Below are 22,469 nucleotides of genomic sequence, written 5' to 3'. Positions count from 1 at the left end.
GACCTTTACCACATTGTCTGGATTAGAAACTGTTTGGGTAAAGATTTATCTCATTGTACGGTAAGCTGCTCACCTGAGCAATTCGACCGAATGACAAGCTGTGGAGTGAATGACACAGGCTTCCTAAGAGGAATGTCGTCGATACGCATGAGACAAGTGCTGTCGTAGGTACATTCGTGTGATACTCCTGCGACTGGACTATAGACCTGTAACTTCGTAATTTCAGAGTTGAAATCTTCCTCTTTGCTGCAATTCGTGTGGTTATCATAGCACCAGCAAAGGGAGAGTTGCTTCATGGTTGTCAGCTTGACAATATCTGATGTTGCGAAACTGATTTGGCTCTTTGATTTCCCTGAGAAGGAGACAAAGCAATTTCACGTGTGAACCAGCTGCACATATATACATTGTTGGTAAATGCCGCTCCTAGGCTCAGATGAAGCCTTGTTCGTGAGCTTCAGCAAGGCTGCTGCGGTTCCGGCGTACCTTTTGATGTCTCTACTGTCTGCGCAGCGAGAGGGACTGATATCGTAGATGGTGAAAGTCCGCACTTGTCTGCATCCCTTAGGTAAAGCTGGCGTAGAAAAGCAGGCAAGCTGTCGGCTGACACTTGGCTCGCAGCCATGCCTACGACGGCAATGCGGATATTAGCGAGTAAGCCAGCATAGAGAGCGTTAGAACTCTCGTTACCGTCAACGTAAATCAGGTTACCAAGGAACGAGCCGGCCCAATTAGGAATAGTACCACCAAAAGCCCCTTCCTGTTGAATCCAGCAAATTGCCAGGGCTTTGTCAACAAGGCCTACAGCCTGTAGTTCGCTGAACTCGACGCTGAGCTCAACAAAATCATCTACGATAGCCCCTGTTTCTGCTGATATTCCAAGAAGCGGAGTGACACATGTCGATGGTGAGGCGCTGGTCATTTGGGAGAAATATATGTATGCCTTTGCCTGCATAGTGGAAGGGAAGCGTATCTTGCAGCGGCCGCTTGAATTTTTTACGCACGCCACTTCCAGCTGCTGCATCGCTGAAGGAAAAATACAGAGCAGTATCCAGGTATGAACCATTAAACGATATCGCCTGGACGTTCCGTAAGTGCCTTAGTGACCCTACTTGTCTAAGGAATAAACTACTGTGGTTTTCCAGCTACGGTACTAAACAACCAGCCATATGCTACGAGGCAGCAGCCGCACTGTGAATTTTTATGACTCACACTGAACCTGCAGAGATCCAACGCGTTCGCTGTAGTTGGTTGTTTGACAGCCAGGCGTCGAAAATTCATCGCACCAACACAGTTCATAGGTCGTAAGACTCGGCTGCCCAGCTTGTACTGGTGATGGAAAAGAATACCTTTCTCCCTTGACTCGGGTGAACTGCCCTGGAAGCGCCCAAATAAAAAAGAGACTGATCTTTAGTACACAATAAACAAGCGTGGCGCAAAATCAAGCTTAGCAACACAGCTCAGAAAAAAACCGTCTTGTATTCTGCTAGGCAGTGTTCCTCCGCACCTTGATTAGGGAGCTCAGTTGGTACGCCAGCTTCATCTCCACACATTCCTTTGAAAGCCCTTATTTTTGGAGCGGCAACAGTTGAAAGTGTGCCCTTTGAAACAACGTTGATGTTGCACAATGAGCCGGATGTGCAGAACGCAGTGATCTCATCCACACCTGCGTAGAAGTATCACAGCACGCGGAATTCATTCGTATCAACTGGCAGTGAGACAGTAAGATACCTACGGAACGGCTACTGGCTTCTCGTAGGCTGGTCAGCAATACACTGCAAACTACTTGCGAAACAGCACAGCTTTGGACGAAAGACTGAGACGGAACTAGCCAAAACGCCTACCGTAGCCCAAAGCCACGCCGATTTGGAGGGTAAAATCTGCCAAGTTGTTCGTTGGCGTGCGCAAGGGGTTCCAACAGACAGCCAAGTTGGCTTCTATTGGCTGAGGCGCAATTGCGGTCATGCTCTGAACTGAAACACGGTCTTCCTCCTCTGCCTCCTGTACAAACGAGACGAAACTGTTCTTGATTTGCTGCCCCCTCTGTAACCGCTTATGCGTCTGTGACTCTTTTACTCTCCAGGCCTCCGCAGCCCTATACCCGAGATCCAGGTAGCTTGGCGCGTCACCTAAACACCTCGGAATTAGCAGCACAATTGATAAAAGCTCCCTACAGGAACAAATGCCCCAGCCGCTCCAGCAGCAGCAAACACACTCCAGAGGCGTTCTACTTGCCCGGAGTGGGGCTTACCAGCTCTTGAATTGTACCCTCGAGGATACTCCGTTACCAAGCCAATACCTGGTCCCTCGGAGCTCTGCAAATGCACGGAAAAATGGCCCTCGGAAATTTCGCGTGGTTTCAAGGTCTTAGCTAACTTGCCTGCAGAATGCCACTACTTGCCGGCTCACCCCACATGACTTCACAAATGCCACCCGACTTTGCTGGTGATTAAAAAGCGCCAAATTGAAGCCAGATACGATGAATGCACAAGGCTCAGATAGCCTGCACCTAACTACAGGGAGAGGGCGCTCAATGAAGGGGCCTGAGGTGCAACCAGATATGCCAAAAATCAATGCAGCGGCTCGCGCAGCGGCAATTAGCACAGGCTGCAAAGCACTGGTGCAAAGCACGGATGTGTAGGGGAGACGAAGGGACGCCGCTAATGCTATCATTTAATATTATACGGTGACTATGCAGCACAAACCTCTAAGGGGCAAGCTGACAAAGGATACGGAATCGGTTTTACTGCCAAGGTGATTTTTTATTACATGACTTCACACTCTGAAGTCTCTTAAACGCTCACCAGACCAGAGGAGCACTCCGACCTTTTTTGTGCATGGCCTCGAGCCGTTCTTTAGAGAGTCGTTTAGGCAAGAGGACATTGTCCAACACAGCGTTGCTCCAGCCAGTGACCGTAGCCATGTTATCTGCTCTTCAGTCACGCCAAAAATAAGTGTGTCCACTTCCGGGGTCTTAAGCACCAGCTTAGCCACGTCGTTAGTTGGGGTTTCAGTAGCCGTGGCATAGGACTCATCCGTCACGCTAGAAGGGCAAGCGACATTGCCTCGTAAGGCGTAAAGGTTTGAATGCGGATCAAGATAGGGGCGCTGCGATAAATCCACAAAAAGGAAGTCCCACTTATTGCTCTTACAATTAAAATGGGACCCCTCCATCGTGGCTACTGCAATTACTTCCACCACACTATAACAGAGATGAAGCGACCATCACGTCTGCAGACCTTTGTCACCGAACGAAAGAAAGCGGGTGAATGCTCTGCTCACCAGGTTGTCAAATGCATCAAAGGAAGGGCTTCTCTCATCTTCTTCCGGGACGCGATTGTCTAACGTGTAGTAAGTAGATACTTTTTCACCAACAAGTTTCACTTCGCATGGTTGAGTGGGGTCATCCGAACAGTTTGCTTCGCCGTCAGTAAGCCCTGTGGGAGCAGAATTCCCCGGTATGTTCCCTACGTACTGCCTGAACAGCAAATGAAAACACACTTGTTCTGCTCCACTCTGCCCCAACTAATCCTGTGACAGGAAAATCAGCACAAGGAGCAAATGTCCGTAAAAACTAACTGTTGCAGTCAACTCTCCTGCTGTGGCAACTCAAGCAACACAATGCATGTGAAAAAGTGCCACGCGTACGGAGATCCTGTAGTCGAGGCATTTGCATCGACTGCAATAACGCAAAGCTTGTGGCTTTCAGTTGGAAGCTCCGTTGAAAAGGACAGTTCCATCGTGGAGTTTTCCGTATTCCACGTCGACGAATGCGGCTTGATTGCATGCATATCCTTTATATTTAAACCATCGCATGTGTCGTGCCCATCCTGCTCAGCAAGCACTAGAGTCAGAGACTGTCCATCGCGCATATCCTCCTGCGCTCCCAGAGTTATTTCCAAGCTGCAATGAGTCACGTCGTCGTCCGGACAGAAAACAGCTTGATCTGCAGGACAGTCAGTACAAAACGCACACAAAACCGACAGGCCTAACCAGGCGTATCCCCGTTTATATGCGTGTTGCCCCGGTAGGGGGTACCACGGTGAGTGCCTTGGCTATTTGTGCCCACTATGAATGACACATAGTGGACCTTCGGCTGCTACGTGCCGCACTAGCAGCTTCAAGCGCAGAAAACGTAGCAGTGGGGAAACTCACCAATGATAGTCAGAAGAGGCAAGATTTCTAATGTTCCTAAGGACTCTGAATACGCTGACGGATCTGTGTTGCGCGCGACCTCCGGATTCCAGCAAATATGGTACAAGCCAGCCGCGCCGTAGGGGACCCAGAACGTAATACTATCGTCTGAAATTCCGTCACTATTGGCAGCGTTATCTTCACTGGCCGATTTGGATGTTTTGAAAAGCTCCAGCATCATTGGAACCATGCCTTGTTCAACAGAGCGCTCGCCGTCTGTAGACACTTCTGCTTCTGAACAAGCAAGCACCAATAAAGGCTGTCCCTTACAGCCGCTGTAGCTCGATGTGATTGCAAGTGCGTTGACGCAAGTAGATGAACTAACTGCCAGTTTTCAGACTTTTGAAAAACCTTTTGTCTGTCACATGGTCAGATGCGCACTTCCGTCGGTGCGCTTCGTTAACTAGATGGGTAGCGTACCGAAACAATGATAGACTCCCACCAGTTTTCGAGAGCCAGTGTCACCGCATGTGTCCGGAATCATCAAATGTTTGGAGATCATGTGAACCTCGCCAAATCTGATGGGCTCTTGAGCCAACGGCACGAAATTGCAGCTCCTTCTTCCTCTGCAGTTCATGTTTAGAATGTCAGCCACGTCCACCTCGCCACAGAAGTTTCGTGAGTCCACCCACTTGGCTTCAATAAACTCCAAGGCAGTGCCGCCTTTGCAGTCAGTGCGAAACGCCTTTCCAGGCAATGCCCAAAAATGCACTGAGGGTATCCCAGCAGACGTACATAGCAGTACGGCAGTCCACTGAAAAGTTTCAGTAAGCTCTAACGAACTACAGGGCTTGCAGTCAGCAACAAAAGTCTCGCTCGTTTCTCCACTATGGGGCACAAATATGAAAATAGACGAGTGTAAGAGCTATGGGCATACCAGGCTGCAAATCCCGATCCGTCACGAATTCTCTTCGCACGCTAGACCCTACTTTTAAAAAACTTGTAGACCCAACGTTGGCCGACCGCAGCTCTGCTGTTCCGATGCCCTGCGCTGTCCCGCAAGCCTGGAGTATAGCCACCCTACTGAAGGAATGGTCCAACTCCGTGAGGTTCTTCCCTTGAATTGTAATTGGGCATGCAGCATTCTGAGGGCACGTTACTTTTAAGGGTTCTCTTGGGTAGAGAGGTCCCAGCCAAAGTGCTCTTGCAATTTCAGTTAGCTTGCGTGTTGTGTCGTCCCTCCAGCATATCGTTGCTGAACCATTCTTGGAAAGCCACTTCCTTGCATCTCCGAAATTGTAAGCCACGTAATCGTCTGCTTCGAGCTCAGCTGAAAGACGCAAAGCCGCGTCGGCGTCCACCTGGGAGAGGTTCGGGGCCGCTGCCGTCTCATAGATATTGCTATCCTCATCCGGACACCCGGAGTCCCCAGGAAGCAAAAACACACTTGCTTGGCTGGAAATAATCCATGGCTGAAGTTATGCAAATTGGGAACAGACACGCAGTGTCAGAGTGAAAATAGTACGCATAACGGGGCAGTCTACAAGCACAAAAATACTGGTTTTCGGCAACAGACGTTAGTCTTTCTTTAAAGATACGCAGTACGTCTCCTTGTGCACTGACCTCGTTATGAGGAAAAAGCGAAGAGTCATTAGGTTGTGAGGGGGTTACACTGAAGTAACAGCTGGCAGAATATGCTGTGCTTGACATGCATGGAACGAAACCCAGTGAGACGGCTGTCTCCGATCCCGTCCCTCCTAGTTTCGCCGCGACGGGCCCCGGGACGCTTATCAGTGGTGTCCTGCACAAACAGATTGAAAAAATAAAGCCACTTATGTGTGCAGTGTGACTACGACGTGCAGACTAAAATAATGGAGCTTGTAGAGTGACAAACAGGAAGGCCAGGAATCCATTCGCGCCTCACCATGTTGTGTTCAGGACTGTGGATTTGGGACCGAAAAAAACAGTTTTCCAGCAATACGTATATGGCTCTGCAGCTGACTCCACCTCGAAGGACATGACGGCCACTGAAGCGTTGACTGAGCCATTTCCACTCTCTTCAGCTGAGCCTTCACGGCGGCTTCGGACAGGTTGTATCTCGATTGTAGTCTCTTTGGGTTGACGAAGAGACAATAGACTGCTAGAGGCACAGTTGGAACCGTCAGTAAATGGCGCTCTGGCCATGCCGCACCAAATACCCTGATCTGGTACCTGACGCCCAAACGCTTGAGCTGCTTCTTTAACCAAAAGAGCATTTACTTCAATAAAGACACTGGCCGCAACCATGGATTTTCTGGAGATAGAGAGCCCTGTGGTGGAACAGCGACAGCAGGTAGACTCAATGAGCGGAACACAGAGTCATCTGGACTAAAAGTGCTGGGCTGCCATACATAGCTCCTGCCTGCTGACTCCTATTACCGAAACACAAATCGATGCCTACCTGTTATGACGGGAAAAGGCGGGAATGTGATGGTAGTCAGCTGCAAGTTAAAGCGCGCCTTCTCCACCGTTTCAGCCGTGGAGGGCTGCACTCCCTGTACGTTCTTGGCATCCCAGCAGACCGCCAATCCCGAACCCGCTGTTGCAGGTATTGCAACAGTTGCTGCTTTTTGTTCTACACTGATGGTCTCTCCTAGGATCCAAATGTCTGCGGCCGCGTCCTGAAGATTCCAGCCAAGGACATCAATGAAAACAATAAAAAATGTACACCCAGGAGAAGCTAACCCTAGTTCTGATAGCCATACACGAGTTGTTAGGGATCTTACACCGCAGCGACTGGCGACCGCCACTCTTGGGGTAGAAAAGTCCACCGAAGTCATTTCGAATCCCGGGATAGTGATGTTACACCGGCCAGACTCCAACTCAGTGCAAGTTTGTGCACTCAAGCTCGTTGGGACGATGGGCCCGATCCATTTGGCAGTTCCAAGTCTTTTCACGCATTTTCCAGAGTCAGGGTCTTCGCAGTTATTATTCTGTACACACAGGGCTCCGGAGCCAAGTTTCTGGAGGATAGGAGAGGAGCGATTGACGGAAATTGTCACGGAATCGACAGTGAACGTTCCGGAGACATTCTCTGCAACCAAAGCATCTTGCTCCGGAGTCGTAGCGGGGGTGACAGTCCGTAGATCAGATGGGCAACTGTCAGAGGGAACCATCATCACAACCATGCTTGTAGGAAGCAACGCAATCTGCAGTGAACACAAAAGAGCAATGCAGAAAAAACAAACGCTCCAGTCTAGGGTTTCCTCACTTCAATGGAAGAAAAAAGTACCTATAAGACAAGCCATTCGTCAATCTGTAGAAGCTACAAGTTGACTCACAGTCTGTAATGGATCCCCTTTTGCATTGAGTGCTGAAGATAACTGGAGCGACGCTGTCGCAGTGCATTCTTCTTCTGCAAGACTGCACACTGCTTCGAGGTTGGCCGAGGGGACTTCAACCCCTGGGAGCCTTCCAACGTAACTCCTGACGGCGAAAAACCGAGACGCAAATCCAAGAGGCACTCATTCGTGCCAAAGTGAGCTCCAGTGACTGTCGAGAAACCCATAGAACAGCTAAGGCAGTGCCGAGCTCACGTAAAAGGAGTGTCCTGCGAGACGCTCCCTGGGAGCAAAAACTCGACCCAGCAGACGGATGTGGTTGCTTTGGGAACAGCAGATACGACTGTTACTGTAAGCGTCTCGCCACCCGTTTCTGCAATATCACTGATCGACAAATAGGATGAAATCATGCCATTCTCCGCATCCCTTGCAAAATTGCAGGTGTCCACGTTCTTGTCTGTTGGGGCATCCTTAAAGTAGACCTTTACGGAGCCAAGGATTTGCGGGCGAGTCAGTGCAACGTCCACTGTAATCTTCATGACCCTCTCCTCTATATCCGTAGCATCCGCAGGGACTACCTCCACAGCTGCGCGATACATGAAAAGCATCCGCGTAGTTGCAGCAAACACGAAAACCTTCATGAGTAAACACGCTCATGTGTGAAAAATGTCCACTCAGCTCGACTGTTGGCTACATCCTTGCAACATTCGACAGTGGGCTTGAACGCTAGCTGCGGAGCATTTATCTGCAACGAATCTCCAAGGATGCAATTATAGAGAAGCCGCTTTCCAATTACATGGATCCGAAGGTGAGAGACCTAACAGTTGTGAAGCTCGCTTCGTGTCTGACTCACACCTCAACAAGGGGCGGTTGACAAAGATGACGTGGCCTACAGATATGGTGTGGTCCAGAAGATTATGCATTGGGCCGGTTGAGGGGTTCCAGCAAAGTTCGAGTGAGTCGCGCGCCGTCGTGGAATTAAGAACGAAGACAACTCTGGCAGATGTGTGCCCAGAACTTCTTGCGCGAGGCATGTCACCGAGCAGCTCACTATCATCATCTGGAGATCTCTCTAAGGCTTCTTGGAAGGCAGCAAGCGCTGAAGCATAGCACTCTCACCCAAGCCTTACAGCCCTACATGATGCCAACAAAAAACAATACGAACAGCTCTTCTAAGATCTAAAGAAGGAAGGCTCCCCTCGTCTAAACGTGCTACAAGTATCCGTTGTAGTCAGATATCAAAGCAAGACGCCCAATGTCAGCCTTCAAAAGAACTGCGTTTCAGCAAGTAAAAGGGAAGCATACCTCCAGCAGAGTCGGACAAAGCGCCACGGAGCCTTCCATTCAAAGCACCGGCGCCGTCACTTGAGGTCTGGATGAAGCTGCCATCAGATGGCTTTGAGAGGTCTACGGGGTCAAAAGTACCAGATATTGGCAGACTTCCTTCCCCAGAAATCCTCTGTGAAGCACAAGGTAAGATCGAATGAGATGTATGCACCAAATTGAAGAAACCTACGCTTCACTTTCAGAAAATGAATTCCACTCAACAGAGAAAACTCCAGAGAGCCAAAAGCCGTTTAGTCTCCACGAACTGTATTTAGGAGTAGTAGAAGGCACTGCACCAAGCAAGAGTGTCTGCATAACTCCAAATGTTTGGCCAACTCTTCCGAAAAACGCGCTCACCCCACATGTGTCAAGCGCTGCGAGTCGACTGAAGTGCATACTGAGAAATTCCATATTCTTTCCTTGGACTTCGATGTTGCACGACTTTCCGCGGGAACAAAAAATAAACTGTTCATACCCCTTGGTTGGGCCTGAAGCAGCCGAAGGCAAAACCCACCGCAAATATTGAATCTACATGCTCACAAAAGCCCTGCAAATTACAAAAACACATTTAGCTTGGGCACGAGCTGGATCATAGGTATTGTGGAGCCCTCAGCTCAGTCTCCCCTCTGCACGCCCGCTCGTTCATAAACTTCCTTTAAATACCTTCTTACCTGTCCATCTCATATACCCAAGCCGCATTGTGCACATTTCGTTCTCCCAGCACGTATCTGATGGGTCTTCCAGCCCTTCCTGAGTCAAGCAAATGGTTGCCTGTCCAACCTCCGCAACCCACTGCTTAAGCTCGTCTGGGACGGAAAACTGTAGCATGCGGTCGTCAGCGTTAGTCATCGTCATTGAGAGGGCGTTCGCCTGCAGAAGTGCAGAGGCGTTCTTGGGATTGCCACCAAAAGCATCGTAAAGAGGGTCTGATGGATCCTGTGGGCACTGTACTTGCCCCTTAAGCAGCTTGACGGCAACAGTGCTTGGGAAAAACGCAGACTGCAAGACATCCACCCTCAGAAGTAAGATTTCCCTGCTAAGTCAGCCAATTCCAGAAACAAAAAAATACATATTGTTGCTAGCTCCGGCTCCGATTGGAGCGGATTCGTGCTGTGAAGGTAAAGAACGTCCTCGTATTCTGTTGGTGGCTCTAGAAAAATCAAGAATTACGACTCACATATGGCTGGTCTACTGTTCCTGGGTCGGGGAATAGACCTATAACGCAGTCTCCTTTCGGGGCCAAAGAGCACCGAGCCTCTGCAGCCGTAATTTTTTCCGGTTTAGTGGGTACGGGAATCTGCCCCAGCGACGTGACGTCCGTGTAGAATGAGAAGATAGGTCTTATCAGGCACAACTTCATTCGCACAGTTGGTGCTGGAATCGTAAATATCAGCAGCTGTTCTTCCGAGTTGTACTGGCCCGTATACCTGTCGCCGTTGGAAGCCAATTTGCCAAGGTATCCATCACAACTCGTGTCATGCGTAGAATCGGCCGTTACAACAATTAGCTCAACAGCGTCGGAGTTCGAGCTAGAGCTAAAGCCCTCCACTGCCACATCAATGAAAGCATTGTTTATCTTGTTGTCTGGAAACGTGACGACAAAGTCTGTGAACTCGCAACACCAAAGCCAGCTCTCTCAATGAGATGGACAACGTTGACAGCAACAAAATCAGCAGCCATCTGTTAAATCATTGCGCTACCAATAAGAAATGCATATTCACACGCTCCAGGGCAATTATAAGCCCAGCCACCCATAAAAATATAGATACATTTTAGGAATTCCATCAGCTCCGCCATTCACCAAAGCGTGGATATATGGAATACGAAAAAGCGATGGCGAGCCCTCAAGTACACCCATCAGGAAAAAACGGAAGTTTTCCCACTGCCCACCAAAGTACCGATGTTCTTACTTTTAAGCTGAATGCTCCACCTCCACCATTCTGCAGTGACAAACATAGACAAGAAACACACACAAACATGCAAACATGCATGAAGCGGACGCATAAGTATGGGGAGCATGTGAAGGTAGACCAGGAAGCTGCAACTGACAGACGGTCGGGCATTGGTAAGCAAAAGCTGGTTAGAAGCCGCTGTCATTACCCACAGGTAGCACGGCACCCATACACCAAAATACAATGCATGGCTAAAGAGTTTAATAGACCAGCCGCTTACTCGCTTGCGCAAAGCTGATGCCGTCTGAAAGCGACAAAGAGATGGAAGCAATTAGGCGGACACACACACAGACAAACAGGAATACTGTTTGGTCACTCACAACTACAAATGGCTCCCTAAATGGCATCTACATACTTAGCTGCCCTTCCCCTTCCCTACGCATCCCAACAACTGCACCCATATGCTTAGCCTTCCGACTGGCAGGCGCCGCAGCCATTCACTGACCAGCAAACTTATCTTGCCCAGGTGTTATCTTTGCTGTAAGTAACAAAGAGACAGCCGCAACAGCATAAAACTAGGTTTTATGAAAGAAACAAATTGGTAGGAGCTGAAACCGACCAGTCTCCTACTGAAAATATCCGGTAAAAAACGGGGTCCGCTAAAGCCCACCTGAAACAATCAAAGTTCCCAGTATAGATCCGTTTCCGCAAATCGCGTACTTGAAGCTTGTAGGGAGGAAGGGAGTGACCTGAACCTCTGTTTTTCCGTTGACAGAGACCCTCATTGTGACTCCAGGCCTTGAGCACACGGCCGCACTATCTGCCTGATCTTCCTTCACAGGAACTATGGATAGAACAAGAGGCCTTTCCGAAGGGGCCTCGCTGTGGACAGTAAATTTGCAAGAATCATTCGTGAGTTTGTCTCCGCCGACTCTGCAGAAAACTAATTCTCCCGATAATTCGTTTGGATGGGGCTCTATCCACAAGTCCAAATTTGACACTGCGGCAAAACTCTGCAGGGGCCTCAGGGATACTTCTGGCAAAGTTGCACGCGTCGCCGTGCCTCCTATGCCGGTGCTCAGAGAGGCATTGCACTGCTCTTTGCTGCTGTCAATCTGAAGAAGCCCCCGAAGATAGCCAAACTCCTTACCATCGACGCAAGCTATGGCTGAGTCACCAACTTGCACTGGAGAGCAGTAGCACACTTCATACACACCAGCTGGCAAGGCCTGGAAGGCGTTGTCCTCCCCGATGGCAATTTGGTGTTTCAGAGGCCAAGGGCCAGCAAGCAAAGCCCCAGACCCACAAAACGTCATGAGAGCTAAGTAGCCCGTCGAGAAGGGCTGGTCCCTCGGAGGACGCAATGCAAGTGTTTCGCCCCACCAATCCACTGCTGGAAGCTCCAGAAGCAGCCGGCAATCTTTCAACTGTGTGCACCTCACCAAGGGCAGGTCCCTGGCCCCACGGCTTCCCTTTGACATCATTACAGGGCCTGCAGCGCATGCAGAGGACTACTGGTAGATGGTTGGTGCTGAAAACGTCCGCTACAGGCCGTTGACCTTCATCGCCGTACGTACACACTTCAACGGATCGCATTACGCCTTCTCAGAGAAGCGCAACACAGGACGAGCTGTCAGTAAATGCAGGTTGAGAATGAAGACCGCACCGGAGACAAACGAATGCTTAGGCCTTCACTCATTCACACTCGGCGTACCTGTTCTTAGTTTTAAAGAGCAGACGGCGGAGTATGATGCATCACAGCTTCTTGCGTGCAAGCAAGAAAGCCCCAGCTCCTCGTGCTTCACAGATGCACAGTCTGCGAACTTTCCGCCGCTCGTGACTTCTGGGTGACCGTTGCAGAAAAGAGGATCCCACCTGGACGTGCGCATACAAAAAAACAGTCTGCTTGGTAACCTCCCCACGCCGTCCAGGCACGCCGAAGGCTAGTCATGTATGGGAAAACAGGGACTCAGCGTAGCGCTGCTAATTCTGCTTACGAATAGAGTTATGGTGTGCACCCTGAACCCGCCCAGTCTCACCCAGGTTTGCGCCCTCCTTCGAGTACTGTTCTCCACGCTGGCCAGGTCCGAGCTGCTCTGCAGGAGGCGACGATGTTGCTAAGGCGAGAACCCGAGCTGTCTGACAATTTCAAGACCTCTTCTGGACACTCCCCTTCTTTGCGTCTGTACAAATTAGCATGCCCAGGAGAGACCAGTGGAAGCTGGCTGGGCTGAAACAAACCGATCCAGGATTCTTCGGCGCCTGCCACCATCTCCTGAATGCAAAATTACAGCGCAGCCGCACCAATAGTTGGTGTGCTTTTCGGGCAAAATGCCGTGTTTCGGGACACAAGAATGCATCTGCTCTCCACAAAGCACAAGTTGCTGTACCTATTGCTGTAGTTTCACAAATGGAACATTACAAGCAACACGAAGCGTCAAGGATGCAAAAGCAAGGCATCGCATCCTAAAGCGGGACCACCGACGCAAAAGACAAGCTCTAGGTTCCCTGCGGCTCAAGAAATCCTGTGGTGAATGTCACTTTCCCATGGAGCACGTACAACCGCTTGTAAACCCTAAGAGCAATTCCAGATGAGTGTGAAGCAATACAGAATCTCTGACCGTCCTAACTCCTCATGCCCTGTGCGGCTCCTTACCCCGGCAAGTTTAAGCTCTGTGTCGTTTTCAATTAGAGCCAAACTGGCGTCGTTCTCGTTGAATCCCAAGCCATCTGCGAGATGTCTGCATTCCTCGTTGGCGGAGAAGAAATCCCACCGGCTGCTGACTCTTTCGTCTGTCTTCAAAAAGCACTTGGAGCCCAACTGTAGGGATCCTCTCCACGGGCAGTCGCTGCTTGTGGGAAGCCCATCAATACCTCTCGCTTGTGGATACCGCGCAGCGTAAAACGCCACCTCCCACAAGCCCTTATCCAGGCCCCTAGCCACTCCGCAAGGAGTGCCTATTGTCACACGAGTCTTCACTTGCAGCGGCTCTATAGTGGAGCCTTCGACAGGCACTCTCTCTCCTTGAAATATGCGTCGCGAAACGCATAAATCGAAACCCTGGGAGGCTCCGTCGAAGTCGGCAGGCGGGTGCGCCTTCACGGCAAGGACGAACAGGACACCAATGGAATCACGGCACGTGCGACCCGGTACCATGCCAAATCGTTCTCTGCCCGTCTCCATGTACCGGAATATGCAAATGGCCTGAGTCGTAGACTCCCCTGTGAGAATCTGCGCGAGCTGCGAAGCGGCAGTCTCGTCAGAGGGGCTATAGAAGGTACTTGTGACAGACCAATCCACTCTTTTTCCCACTGCTAACGAATCCCAGTAAGATCCTGGAACTATCACAGATTCTGCCAGCTCCTGAAAAGTGCCTCTCTCTCCTGATGACGCCACCTTTCGAGTTATTACGTGAAAGCGCATCAGGCCTGACTTGCTCAGCAAGTGCAGAACTTCACTCTCCGGAAAGCGTGTCTGGGCCCTTACAAGCACTCGTGAGTCTGATACATGCACATACAATAACATGAATACACGTGAGTGATTAGTACACCATATGTACACTGTACGCGTAGCGCAGAGTACAATATGTGGGAATGCATATGTGTAATCGTGTAAGAACGCATTAATACACACGTGGTATGCTGCAGGCCTTTCGCACTAAGCAGACTACAAACTAGCCCTTGAAGAAAGGGTCATGCTGTTAAAAGGTAGGCAGCCTCAGTACCCACGAAGCTTGTGTACCAGTGAGGCCTTACCCACAACCCCTTGAGCAGTTGTTGTTACTAGCACTGCTATTAGTACTGCTACAGCTGCCGGCAACCGCCGCACTAATGGCTACTCATTCTGCAACAGCGAAACGAGTGTGACTTACCGGTAACGTGAGTACTCTTGAAAGAGCAGGAAGAAGGGACACGTTCCACAAAGGACTGCCACGATAGGTCACCACGGTGGAGGTTAGTGAGCCAAGCCTGCATCCCTCGACGCATGCAATCCTCGCTGCAGATGCTCTTCTCGAAGTCTGGCTGCTGCACAGAAGGCGGCGTGAATCTGCAGTGCTGCTTATACTCCTGAGGCATCCAGAGCTCCGACTGAAACTGTAGGACGCAGCTGTAGGGATCCGCAGCCGACGAACAAGACTGGCCATGTCTGTAGGCGCATCCACCCCGCGCACCGACAACCCAGCCAGCGCATTCGGTCCAACGGAGTCTTCAGTGACATAAAAAAAAGACTAGCAAATGTGTGTTTACCCTCCTCTGCAAAGCCAGAAGAATTGGCGGGCAATTCTCAAGCAAGAAAAAAGCTATGGGGCAAACAAAGCCCAACCATGTGACATAAATTCTAAGACTAGACCATTCAACAAAGGAGGGTTTCAACGATTACTTGTGGAGAAGGGCTCGACACAGACTCCGGCAATTAGGTGCCTCCGACGGCGTCACCGACACTGTCCCGTCCGTCTCCACGTCGCCGTAGATAGCACTGCTACAATAAATTGCCGGTATTCTGTCTGTCCGCCTGGATTTAGCAATTGCCCAGGCGATTTTTCGATTTTCAATCAAGTCAATGAGAGACGGAACTGAATTTCCTGTGTCTGTAGACGTAAAACGTACAAAACTGCTTCGCACCGCGTAAATTCCAGCTCGAATTCCTCCGAGACACGGGCGTGAAGCACAGTCCTGATTATACGGGTTAAGAATAACTGCCCCAGTCGTGGAAAGACCCCCCATGTTGCCACCATATGCCAACAGTGCATAAACCCCACTTTTACTTCCCAGCACTTGTGCGGATGACAGCTGTTGTGAGCTGTAAAGGTGCCACAAGCTACATAACCCACAGCAGCGCTGTCAAGCGTGCAGTTGAAACGCATGGACACCCCCAATAATAGCATGGGCCACCTAAAAAGAGCGTCGTGCCTGTTTACCTCTAATTAGAGCACTATGTCCCTTTACAACACCCTTAGGCTCCTTCTTTACCATGCGACTAGACACGTGGGCTTCCTTGTCTGCTTGAACTCCCAAAAGACTCTGACTAAGGGTGACAGCTACGCAGCATAAGACAACGAAGCGATGCATACAGCCCCAAGAGTGCCTCCCGCTGCGAGTCCCCCCTCCACGGCGAGTTATGAAACTGTAGGAGCGCTGAGACACCGCCTGACGGCTAAGGCTTGACGCAGCTGCCTCTGGTGCAGCAAAAACTGGGGCTGGCGGAGTTGCATGACCCCGTGACGCCGAGGTTGCGGTGACAAAACCTGAGTTGCCTGAAGCGGAGGCAACGCCGAGTTTGCGATGAAAATTCCCTCGCGTGCAACGGCTCCAGCAAGCAGCGCCCGAGGAGGCGCCCTCCTGGGGGAGCGCCATCGCTAGCAATTGTCTAGGCCGAGGCGCAGTGTAGCTGCTGCTGCTGCCGCACGCTTGTTGACAAGAAAAACTGCTGTGCAGTGCTAGGAAAGGAAAACAAAGAGGAGCCACTGGACATCCCACGCGTGCATTGTTCCCTATGGGACATGTACAACAGGTTCGTTGTGCCTCACACGGCCGTTCGAGTTAGCGAAGCGACACCCCATGTTCCTTGCTTCTCTAGCCCCTCAATTACTCTTTCCTTCTGAGAAAGTAGTGCGGCCAGGAAACGTCTTGCCAGCTAAGACGCAGGACACAGCAAACATGCAGGAGAGCTAGTTCACAGGATGTGCCTGCAGCTACACTTCACGGGTAGCGAAATCCCTTGGTAGTGTAGTTTCAGTTGTAAAGCAGGCCCTACTTATCCTTAAGAGGCGAAATAGACTCAAATAATGAAAAATCTCTCGCAACGGGCCTCATGCGCATGCAAGGGCCGTAGTGATCACAGTCGCATGGACGGGTGAAGAACACCCGAGCTGGCCCCAAAGATATTGACGAAACGCAGCGAAGACAAACCAAGAAAAGAAATAAAATGTTACAGTGAAACTGCTTATAATTTTCGACGTTGGGCTCGACAACTCACAAGTTGCTTTTGGACGAGCCGCCCGTGACAATTCATTCACATGTACTACGGCGCCAGCGGTGGTTCCCGCCAAATATGCACAATAAACGGCGACTATAAGTGCATACAGAATTAATAAATTGCCACCGATCTCAAAAACAAAAGCAATCGGCCGCAGTCGTGAGACTTCAATCAAGCTACACAAGCACGGACGTGCATCTTGAATGTGCGTGCACCCAATGCATGGTTGCACCCCTCACCTTAGAAAGAAGAAATTTGACCGTATCGGCTAGCATGCGTTGGGCATTTATAAACCGAAGAGTCAACAGTTCGGCCTTCCCGTCTTGTTGCCTTACACACATTTCGTGTAGATGTGTTCCACTGGTAGCCCGCGGACGACCAGTGTGATCGTCAACGTAAGGGAACTCCACACCTAGGCGTATTGCAGAGCAATCAACTCTCCAATACAAAGAAAGGCAAATGGATACAGTACTAGCCACCATTCTAGTGTTGGTGAGGGACTCGAGGGGCCTCCGTGCGATGCGGAGAGATCCACAGAAGAAATGCCCTCAAAAGTCAGTGATCAGGCAGAACGGGAGCACTAGCCCTCCAGTGAATTCGCCATATTGAGGAAAAGTCCTTCACCACTCCACAGAGTGAGTAAAAATTCAAGTACACTAGGGCTTGGGGAGCAGCTGAGGCTCACTTCTCAGCAGTGCGACAACCAACAGCATATTGAGGCACACCTTCTGCAACGTTGAAACCCTGTCATGGCGGAACACTGGTAAGGCCCTTCCAGGAGAGGCACAGCGCCGTCCACCGCCACCGGGACACAAAAAAATATGCGCCTGATATTGCGTTGCGACGACTCACTGATTTGGGTCTCTCTAGGCACCAATTTGGTAGGCATTGTTTCTCTAGGCACCACTTCGGTAAGCAACTAAGCGCAGGCCGAACCGGGTGCTGCAGAGCTCAACACCGAAATTATGACTGGTAATTGCTGCGTGCTGTATTACCGCGTTCGTTTTCGACTCATGCAGATAACTTGCCCCATGCAGAAGACGCTTGTTCTCTTTCTCAGGGCGTTTGGCCCCTCACGTGCAGTGTTTCTAGGTGCCACCATTGCAAAATTGTTTTCTGTGAAGTTCACAGAGCAGACACATCGGAGCTAGAAACAACAATCCTAATCGGCTTCGGTCTATGCAAGCCAACACTTAGCCCCGACGGATGCGTACTGAATATAACTGGCTCAAGCATCTGCTGTACGTAGGCTCTGCTGTTTTGTCGTGAAGCGATGAAGACTGTGGAGCTGTGCCTTGGTGGAGCTCAACGGCAGTCTAGCCCACCAGTTGCAACTGATGTGCCTTCCATTTACTGCGCTGCAGCAAAACAAAAACTTTCCGTGCAAAACAAACCAATCAATGGAGACCAAAAGGGAACGGTCTAATGCATCTATGCCACTCAGTGTCGCACCGCAGCGCTACGTAGACAGTACACCTATCCTCAAGCCCCTTGGCTGCGCGTTCTACATTTTGCGTTGCGGCAAGTTGGAAGGGGACTAGAGCCACATCTCCTTAAGTTCTCGTTGGGGCCTCCCAATACCGGGAGAGACCCTCTTCACTGTCCAAACAGCGACCACTTTCCCCGCCAAAGTCAAAGCTGTGCAAATGTACCTGCCTGATTACATTCTCAGCTTAGAAAACTGCGTTACCAGCATGAACTGACAACCGTTGGATAATTCGTTGGAGCTCAGCAGCTTTCGACTATGTACAGGAGCCAGTCTTTCCCTGGAAGGGCCATTCTAGTGCATATATTTGAATGAATGTGCCCGTCTCGGAACCGGCAACGTAACCCTCTAGGCTCAGTGCCCTAGTTGGTGAACGCATCCGTCTTGGCGCTGGTCTGCTAGGCGGCTAGCGCCATTACCGGGCACTGCTGGCAGTTGAATGCTGATCACCACAACCCGACGGGAATGCAGATCACCGCTTAAGTGCAAAAAGATCTAACTACGCAGATTGGTGCCAAAAAGAAGCCAGTGGCGCAGCGGCAGAGGGCCCATCCTCGTGCAACTACCTTATGCAATTGCGACGAGTTCCTCGTGGAGTAAAGATCCTCGGCCCCTGTACCGTGTATTATTATTATTCTTTTATCTGTTATATCCGATTTCTTGGGCAACAAAAGGCATAAGGGGCGATAAATGTAAACATATGTTCACATAATTGTGCACAATGAGCTGCGAGGACCACCTGGAGGCTCTGGCGGCTGCACTTGGCGGATGCAGAAGATGCGGACCTGCGTCAAACATGCAGAACAAGGAGACAGCTGGCGGAATGCCTAGCTTCCTTAGCATGCGGGAAGGAGCCAATAGAGCCATCCCGCAGACACACAACGACAGGAAGCAAACAAAGACAAATGCCGAGACGAAAAGTCCCTGGGGCGTCTCACGCCATGGTGTCGTGGCTTACACGTGGCCTTTCAATCATACAAAAATCCTAAATTTAAAGCCTAATACGTGCGTCAGTGCAAAAAAAATGTAGTTGCATGGACACTGGCAGTTCTCACTTTTTCGTAGACCAGCCTGAGAACCCCAGGGCACGCACGATGATTGGTCAGCGCCATGATGGTACCTGCAATGCCACGTAACCGAACAATGCCGCGTAATCCAACATTACATGTGTCCCGAATAGAGCCTAATTGTACGGTTGATGACAAAGGCACACGCGGTTTAACAAAGGCCAACGGGCTTGCCACTGGATTCCCAGGCTCTTTACGAAACGGGCCCTTCATTGTGGATTCAGGCGAAGTTACAGAATAGTAAATATTTAATTCTGCGTTCACCGCAGTTGAGCTTTAGTTTTCTGACATGTGGAAATAACCGATGGCAACTACCGTGGTAAGTATTCCCTGGCGCCCATGCAGAATTGCGGCAAATTGCTGGCCTAGCTTTAACCTTCCACCTAAAGTCGTAGCCCGAATGCCCCAAATACCCTCAGCTGCTTTAATTCAGAGGGTAGATATTCAAAGTTGATGGCCGTGATGTGGGACATACCATCAAGCCGTCGGATACTTGCTTGAGTGTATGGGCAAGTTTGAAACCTGAGTTTGCAATGGAGCAGAAGTGAGCACAACAGCAGTTACCTTAATCAACCGTACGCTCAGTTTACCGTATTTTCTTTCTACGTATACCCTTTCAAACTGCATGCACGTCCCTCAAAAGTCGTAATGCCCAGCCATGAATGTTCGTTTTGGTGTCACTGTCACACAAGACGGGAATCTAGATGCAGTTCAGAGCAGTCACCTGATTTTCTGCAGCTGCCAATAAAGATAAGCAGGCACAAAGAACTCCGACAAAGAAACATTCATCCTTAGGAGGGACCACACGACGAAGAATAGACCAAAGTAAACTTCCAAGTCCGCGCGCAGCTGCAGAATTTGAAACCTCTGAAAACGCAAAAAGGAGAGACAAATCATGGAAGAAGTATTGCAGACGCGGAATGCGCATTCCTCTCCATCCCTCTTTGGTCGCAACACGGCAAAACACCTCTGCATTTCTCTATCACTGTCTGTTGCTCTATCGCTGTCTCTTGTTTGCCCACCTTTCGATCCATCATTGACGTGAAGCTTTGCACGGGACCGATGCTGCAATTAAAGTGCAACAAAACAGTCACACGCAGAGCAAAAAGATGAATACTGCCATCATAATATTTCTGGTTCCATTCGATCGTAGCTCCTTAGGCAACGAAACAGTACACGCAAAGTAATGTCTAGCTATCTGCAACAGGCACCAACACACGCGCTGCTGGAGCTGGTTTCCCGACATACGCGGCGGGATAAATTGACGCCTGCTGTTGAAAATAATGGCAGCGCCTATAGTAATAAAAACAGAAGGACTCACTTTTTTAATAACGACAGCATGCCACTGCCCTCGCGCAATATGTAGGCCGCCACTAGACTGCCCGTCAGTAAAGGAGAAGCCAACAGAGGCAACGAGTTCGGCATGAGGCCCGTAAGTAAAGAGAACAGGACGCCATGCATGGCATCGTTTTGTAGGACGCGCTGTGACGTAGCATCGACGAAGCATGTAAATGCACAAAGTAATCCTATATGGAGGCAGCAATTAACGTGCAAATTAAAAACAAGCATAACAAACAGTACGGACGGGTATCAAACAACCCACAGAAAGAACGATATATAAGTACACAGACATACAAAACAAGGTCAAACAATTAGTATTGGTGAAGACACGTGAAAACTGCAATCGTGACCACGTCCATCATGCCAAGATGAGCTCATATTCTTCCTTCTTTCTGACACAACTACAACGCGTACTGCGTAATCATACCTACGCCATACTTCTGTTCAATGTGTATGGTCATAGACCATCAAAGCTCTTGCCTGCTACATACGCTGCCACTGCAGCTACAGCAGATGGTACTGCTGCGGATGCTACAGTAGCACGCATGCGCCATCAACTCGTGTGTTCGATCAAGCTTTGGTATCATACCTCAAAGTAGGGCACGCCTTCGTTGGCGATCGAGTCCCCCAATTGGGACAATGGCCAAAATTTGATGGGTGGCAGACCAAAGCAGCCGTACAACCGCAGCAGAAGCGCTCCAGTCAGCAACAGGGAGGCCATGGGATCCTAGAGGTCAAAATGACACAACATTTACTAGTTCAATAACGCTACGCATCGTCTTGTCTCAATGCACATATGGCCGTAAATACAATGTGTACGTAGCTATTACGCACGATCCTAATTGTTAGGCGTTTTGTGAGTTCACGCTGGTGGTTTATGGAGCTTAAAAACCAGCACATGCCGTTCCTCCAGTTGCAACCGTTGCTGGTGTCACTACCGCTGCTGCCACAGCTAATGCCAATGCTGCAGGTGCTCCTGTCATTACTGCTGTATCGTTCACGCCCCAGATATAGCTGTGGCTAACGCTGCCGTTTCTGCTGCTTAAACTGTCTCACTCTACGGGACGTAGCAGCAGCCAGCACAGTCTTGAGCATGCCGGCGACGAGGCAGAATAGCGTCAAAGGAGAGAGCACTTTGAGAACAGTAGCAGAGGGAGGAGAACCAATAGGCCGTGAAAATGGAGGCATGCGAGGGCCACTGTAACTACCGCTGCAACTGCTGTCGCCTGAGCTGACGCCTGGGCTGAAGTTTCCGTTCAAGACGTCATCAACTTTTGTGCTGTTAATGTCGAAGGCCGCGTCCTACAGAGACGAATGCAGAAACAGAGAAAACACAAGGCCAATCAAGCGTATACGCACAAGAAGCATAATCCAGAGAACTTCAAGCGGTCAGATGATACACCAAGGGTGTGAAGTTTACGCATAGCTGACCTGATGCGCTTTGTAAAATTTTTTCTTCCATTTGAGCATTTTATTCAGAGGAGGGGTAGGGTACAGGCTGGCGAGATACTCCTGCCACTCTTGACTCGCGGACCAGTCAAAGCAGACGAACTTCTCCTCAGAGGGGCTCAGGCCCGCCGCCTTCGCTGCCTCCCTCAGTGCCTCCAGCTTCTTGTTTGACATTTTGGTTCCTGCTAGTCACGCGGGGCAAACTGAGGCAAATTGCGCAAAGTCGCGGGCCATGGGGCGACGATCAAGAAAGTCTTGTAAATACTCGGTCAGACGCACACTAGCGCTTTTGAGTCTGGGTAGCACTGTGACGAGCTCGAAGGGAGAAGTGTGGAGGTGTGAGAGACAAAGAGCAACAGGAAACAATGTAGAAGAAGCAAAGTTGTGGGAACGGAAAGAAGGGTAAAGAGATTAATCCTGCGCCACAGCCACTTCTGTGAGTCCCTCAGGTCCTGAAAGATTCAAAATGGACAGAAACAC

At 50.1% G+C, this 22,469-nt stretch overlaps 2 protein-coding genes across 2 annotated transcripts in view; both read right to left on the bottom strand.

The window, feature by feature from the left end:
- The window catches only part of ETH_00024765 (cysteine repeat modular protein, putative), a gene marked incomplete at both ends in the record, with an annotated part of 29,543 nt that extends 14,149 nt beyond the window's left edge, over window positions 1-15,394 (bottom strand). Inside the window, 30 exons of the mRNA XM_013375064.1 lie at window positions 74-352; window positions 484-1,023; window positions 1,210-1,374; window positions 1,505-1,663; window positions 1,842-2,126; window positions 2,802-3,105; window positions 3,280-3,475; window positions 3,646-3,943; window positions 4,153-4,425; window positions 4,612-4,902; window positions 5,069-5,603; window positions 5,755-5,932; window positions 6,056-6,440; window positions 6,572-6,791; window positions 6,897-7,319; window positions 7,452-7,596; window positions 7,707-8,037; window positions 8,503-8,550; window positions 8,757-8,910; window positions 9,135-9,265; window positions 9,449-9,776; window positions 9,955-10,382; window positions 10,688-10,717; window positions 10,950-10,973; window positions 11,340-12,161; window positions 12,384-12,544; window positions 12,709-12,944; window positions 13,326-14,170; window positions 14,542-14,816; window positions 15,051-15,394. Coding sequence (XP_013230518.1) covers window positions 74-352; window positions 484-1,023; window positions 1,210-1,374; window positions 1,505-1,663; window positions 1,842-2,126; window positions 2,802-3,105; window positions 3,280-3,475; window positions 3,646-3,943; window positions 4,153-4,425; window positions 4,612-4,902; window positions 5,069-5,603; window positions 5,755-5,932; window positions 6,056-6,440; window positions 6,572-6,791; window positions 6,897-7,319; window positions 7,452-7,596; window positions 7,707-8,037; window positions 8,503-8,550; window positions 8,757-8,910; window positions 9,135-9,265; window positions 9,449-9,776; window positions 9,955-10,382; window positions 10,688-10,717; window positions 10,950-10,973; window positions 11,340-12,161; window positions 12,384-12,544; window positions 12,709-12,944; window positions 13,326-14,170; window positions 14,542-14,816; window positions 15,051-15,394 — 8,833 coding nt within the window. The remainder of the gene's footprint in view (window positions 1-73; window positions 353-483; window positions 1,024-1,209; window positions 1,375-1,504; window positions 1,664-1,841; window positions 2,127-2,801; window positions 3,106-3,279; window positions 3,476-3,645; window positions 3,944-4,152; window positions 4,426-4,611; window positions 4,903-5,068; window positions 5,604-5,754; window positions 5,933-6,055; window positions 6,441-6,571; window positions 6,792-6,896; window positions 7,320-7,451; window positions 7,597-7,706; window positions 8,038-8,502; window positions 8,551-8,756; window positions 8,911-9,134; window positions 9,266-9,448; window positions 9,777-9,954; window positions 10,383-10,687; window positions 10,718-10,949; window positions 10,974-11,339; window positions 12,162-12,383; window positions 12,545-12,708; window positions 12,945-13,325; window positions 14,171-14,541; window positions 14,817-15,050) is intronic.
- A 3,442-nt stretch (window positions 15,395-18,836) lies between these two features.
- On the bottom strand, window positions 18,837-22,163 carry ETH_00024760 (uncharacterized protein; the record flags this gene model as incomplete). The annotated part of the gene is made up of 9 exons (XM_013375063.1): window positions 18,837-18,917; window positions 19,188-19,252; window positions 19,675-19,721; window positions 19,924-20,066; window positions 20,222-20,264; window positions 20,521-20,681; window positions 21,130-21,267; window positions 21,597-21,842; window positions 21,972-22,163. The coding sequence occupies 9 exons, from the start codon at window positions 22,161-22,163 to the stop codon at window positions 18,837-18,839; spliced, it is 1,116 nt and encodes a 371-aa protein (XP_013230517.1).
- Between the last annotated feature and the right edge of the window lie 306 nt (window positions 22,164-22,469).

The sequence above is a fragment of the Eimeria tenella genome, genomic scaffold (genome assembly GCF_000499545.2).
Source record: "Eimeria tenella Houghton genomic scaffold, Eth_scaff25, whole genome shotgun sequence".
In the NCBI taxonomy this organism is placed as follows: Eukaryota; Apicomplexa; class Conoidasida; order Eucoccidiorida; family Eimeriidae; genus Eimeria; species Eimeria tenella.
This window is presented reverse-complemented; position numbering and strand designations above follow the sequence as displayed.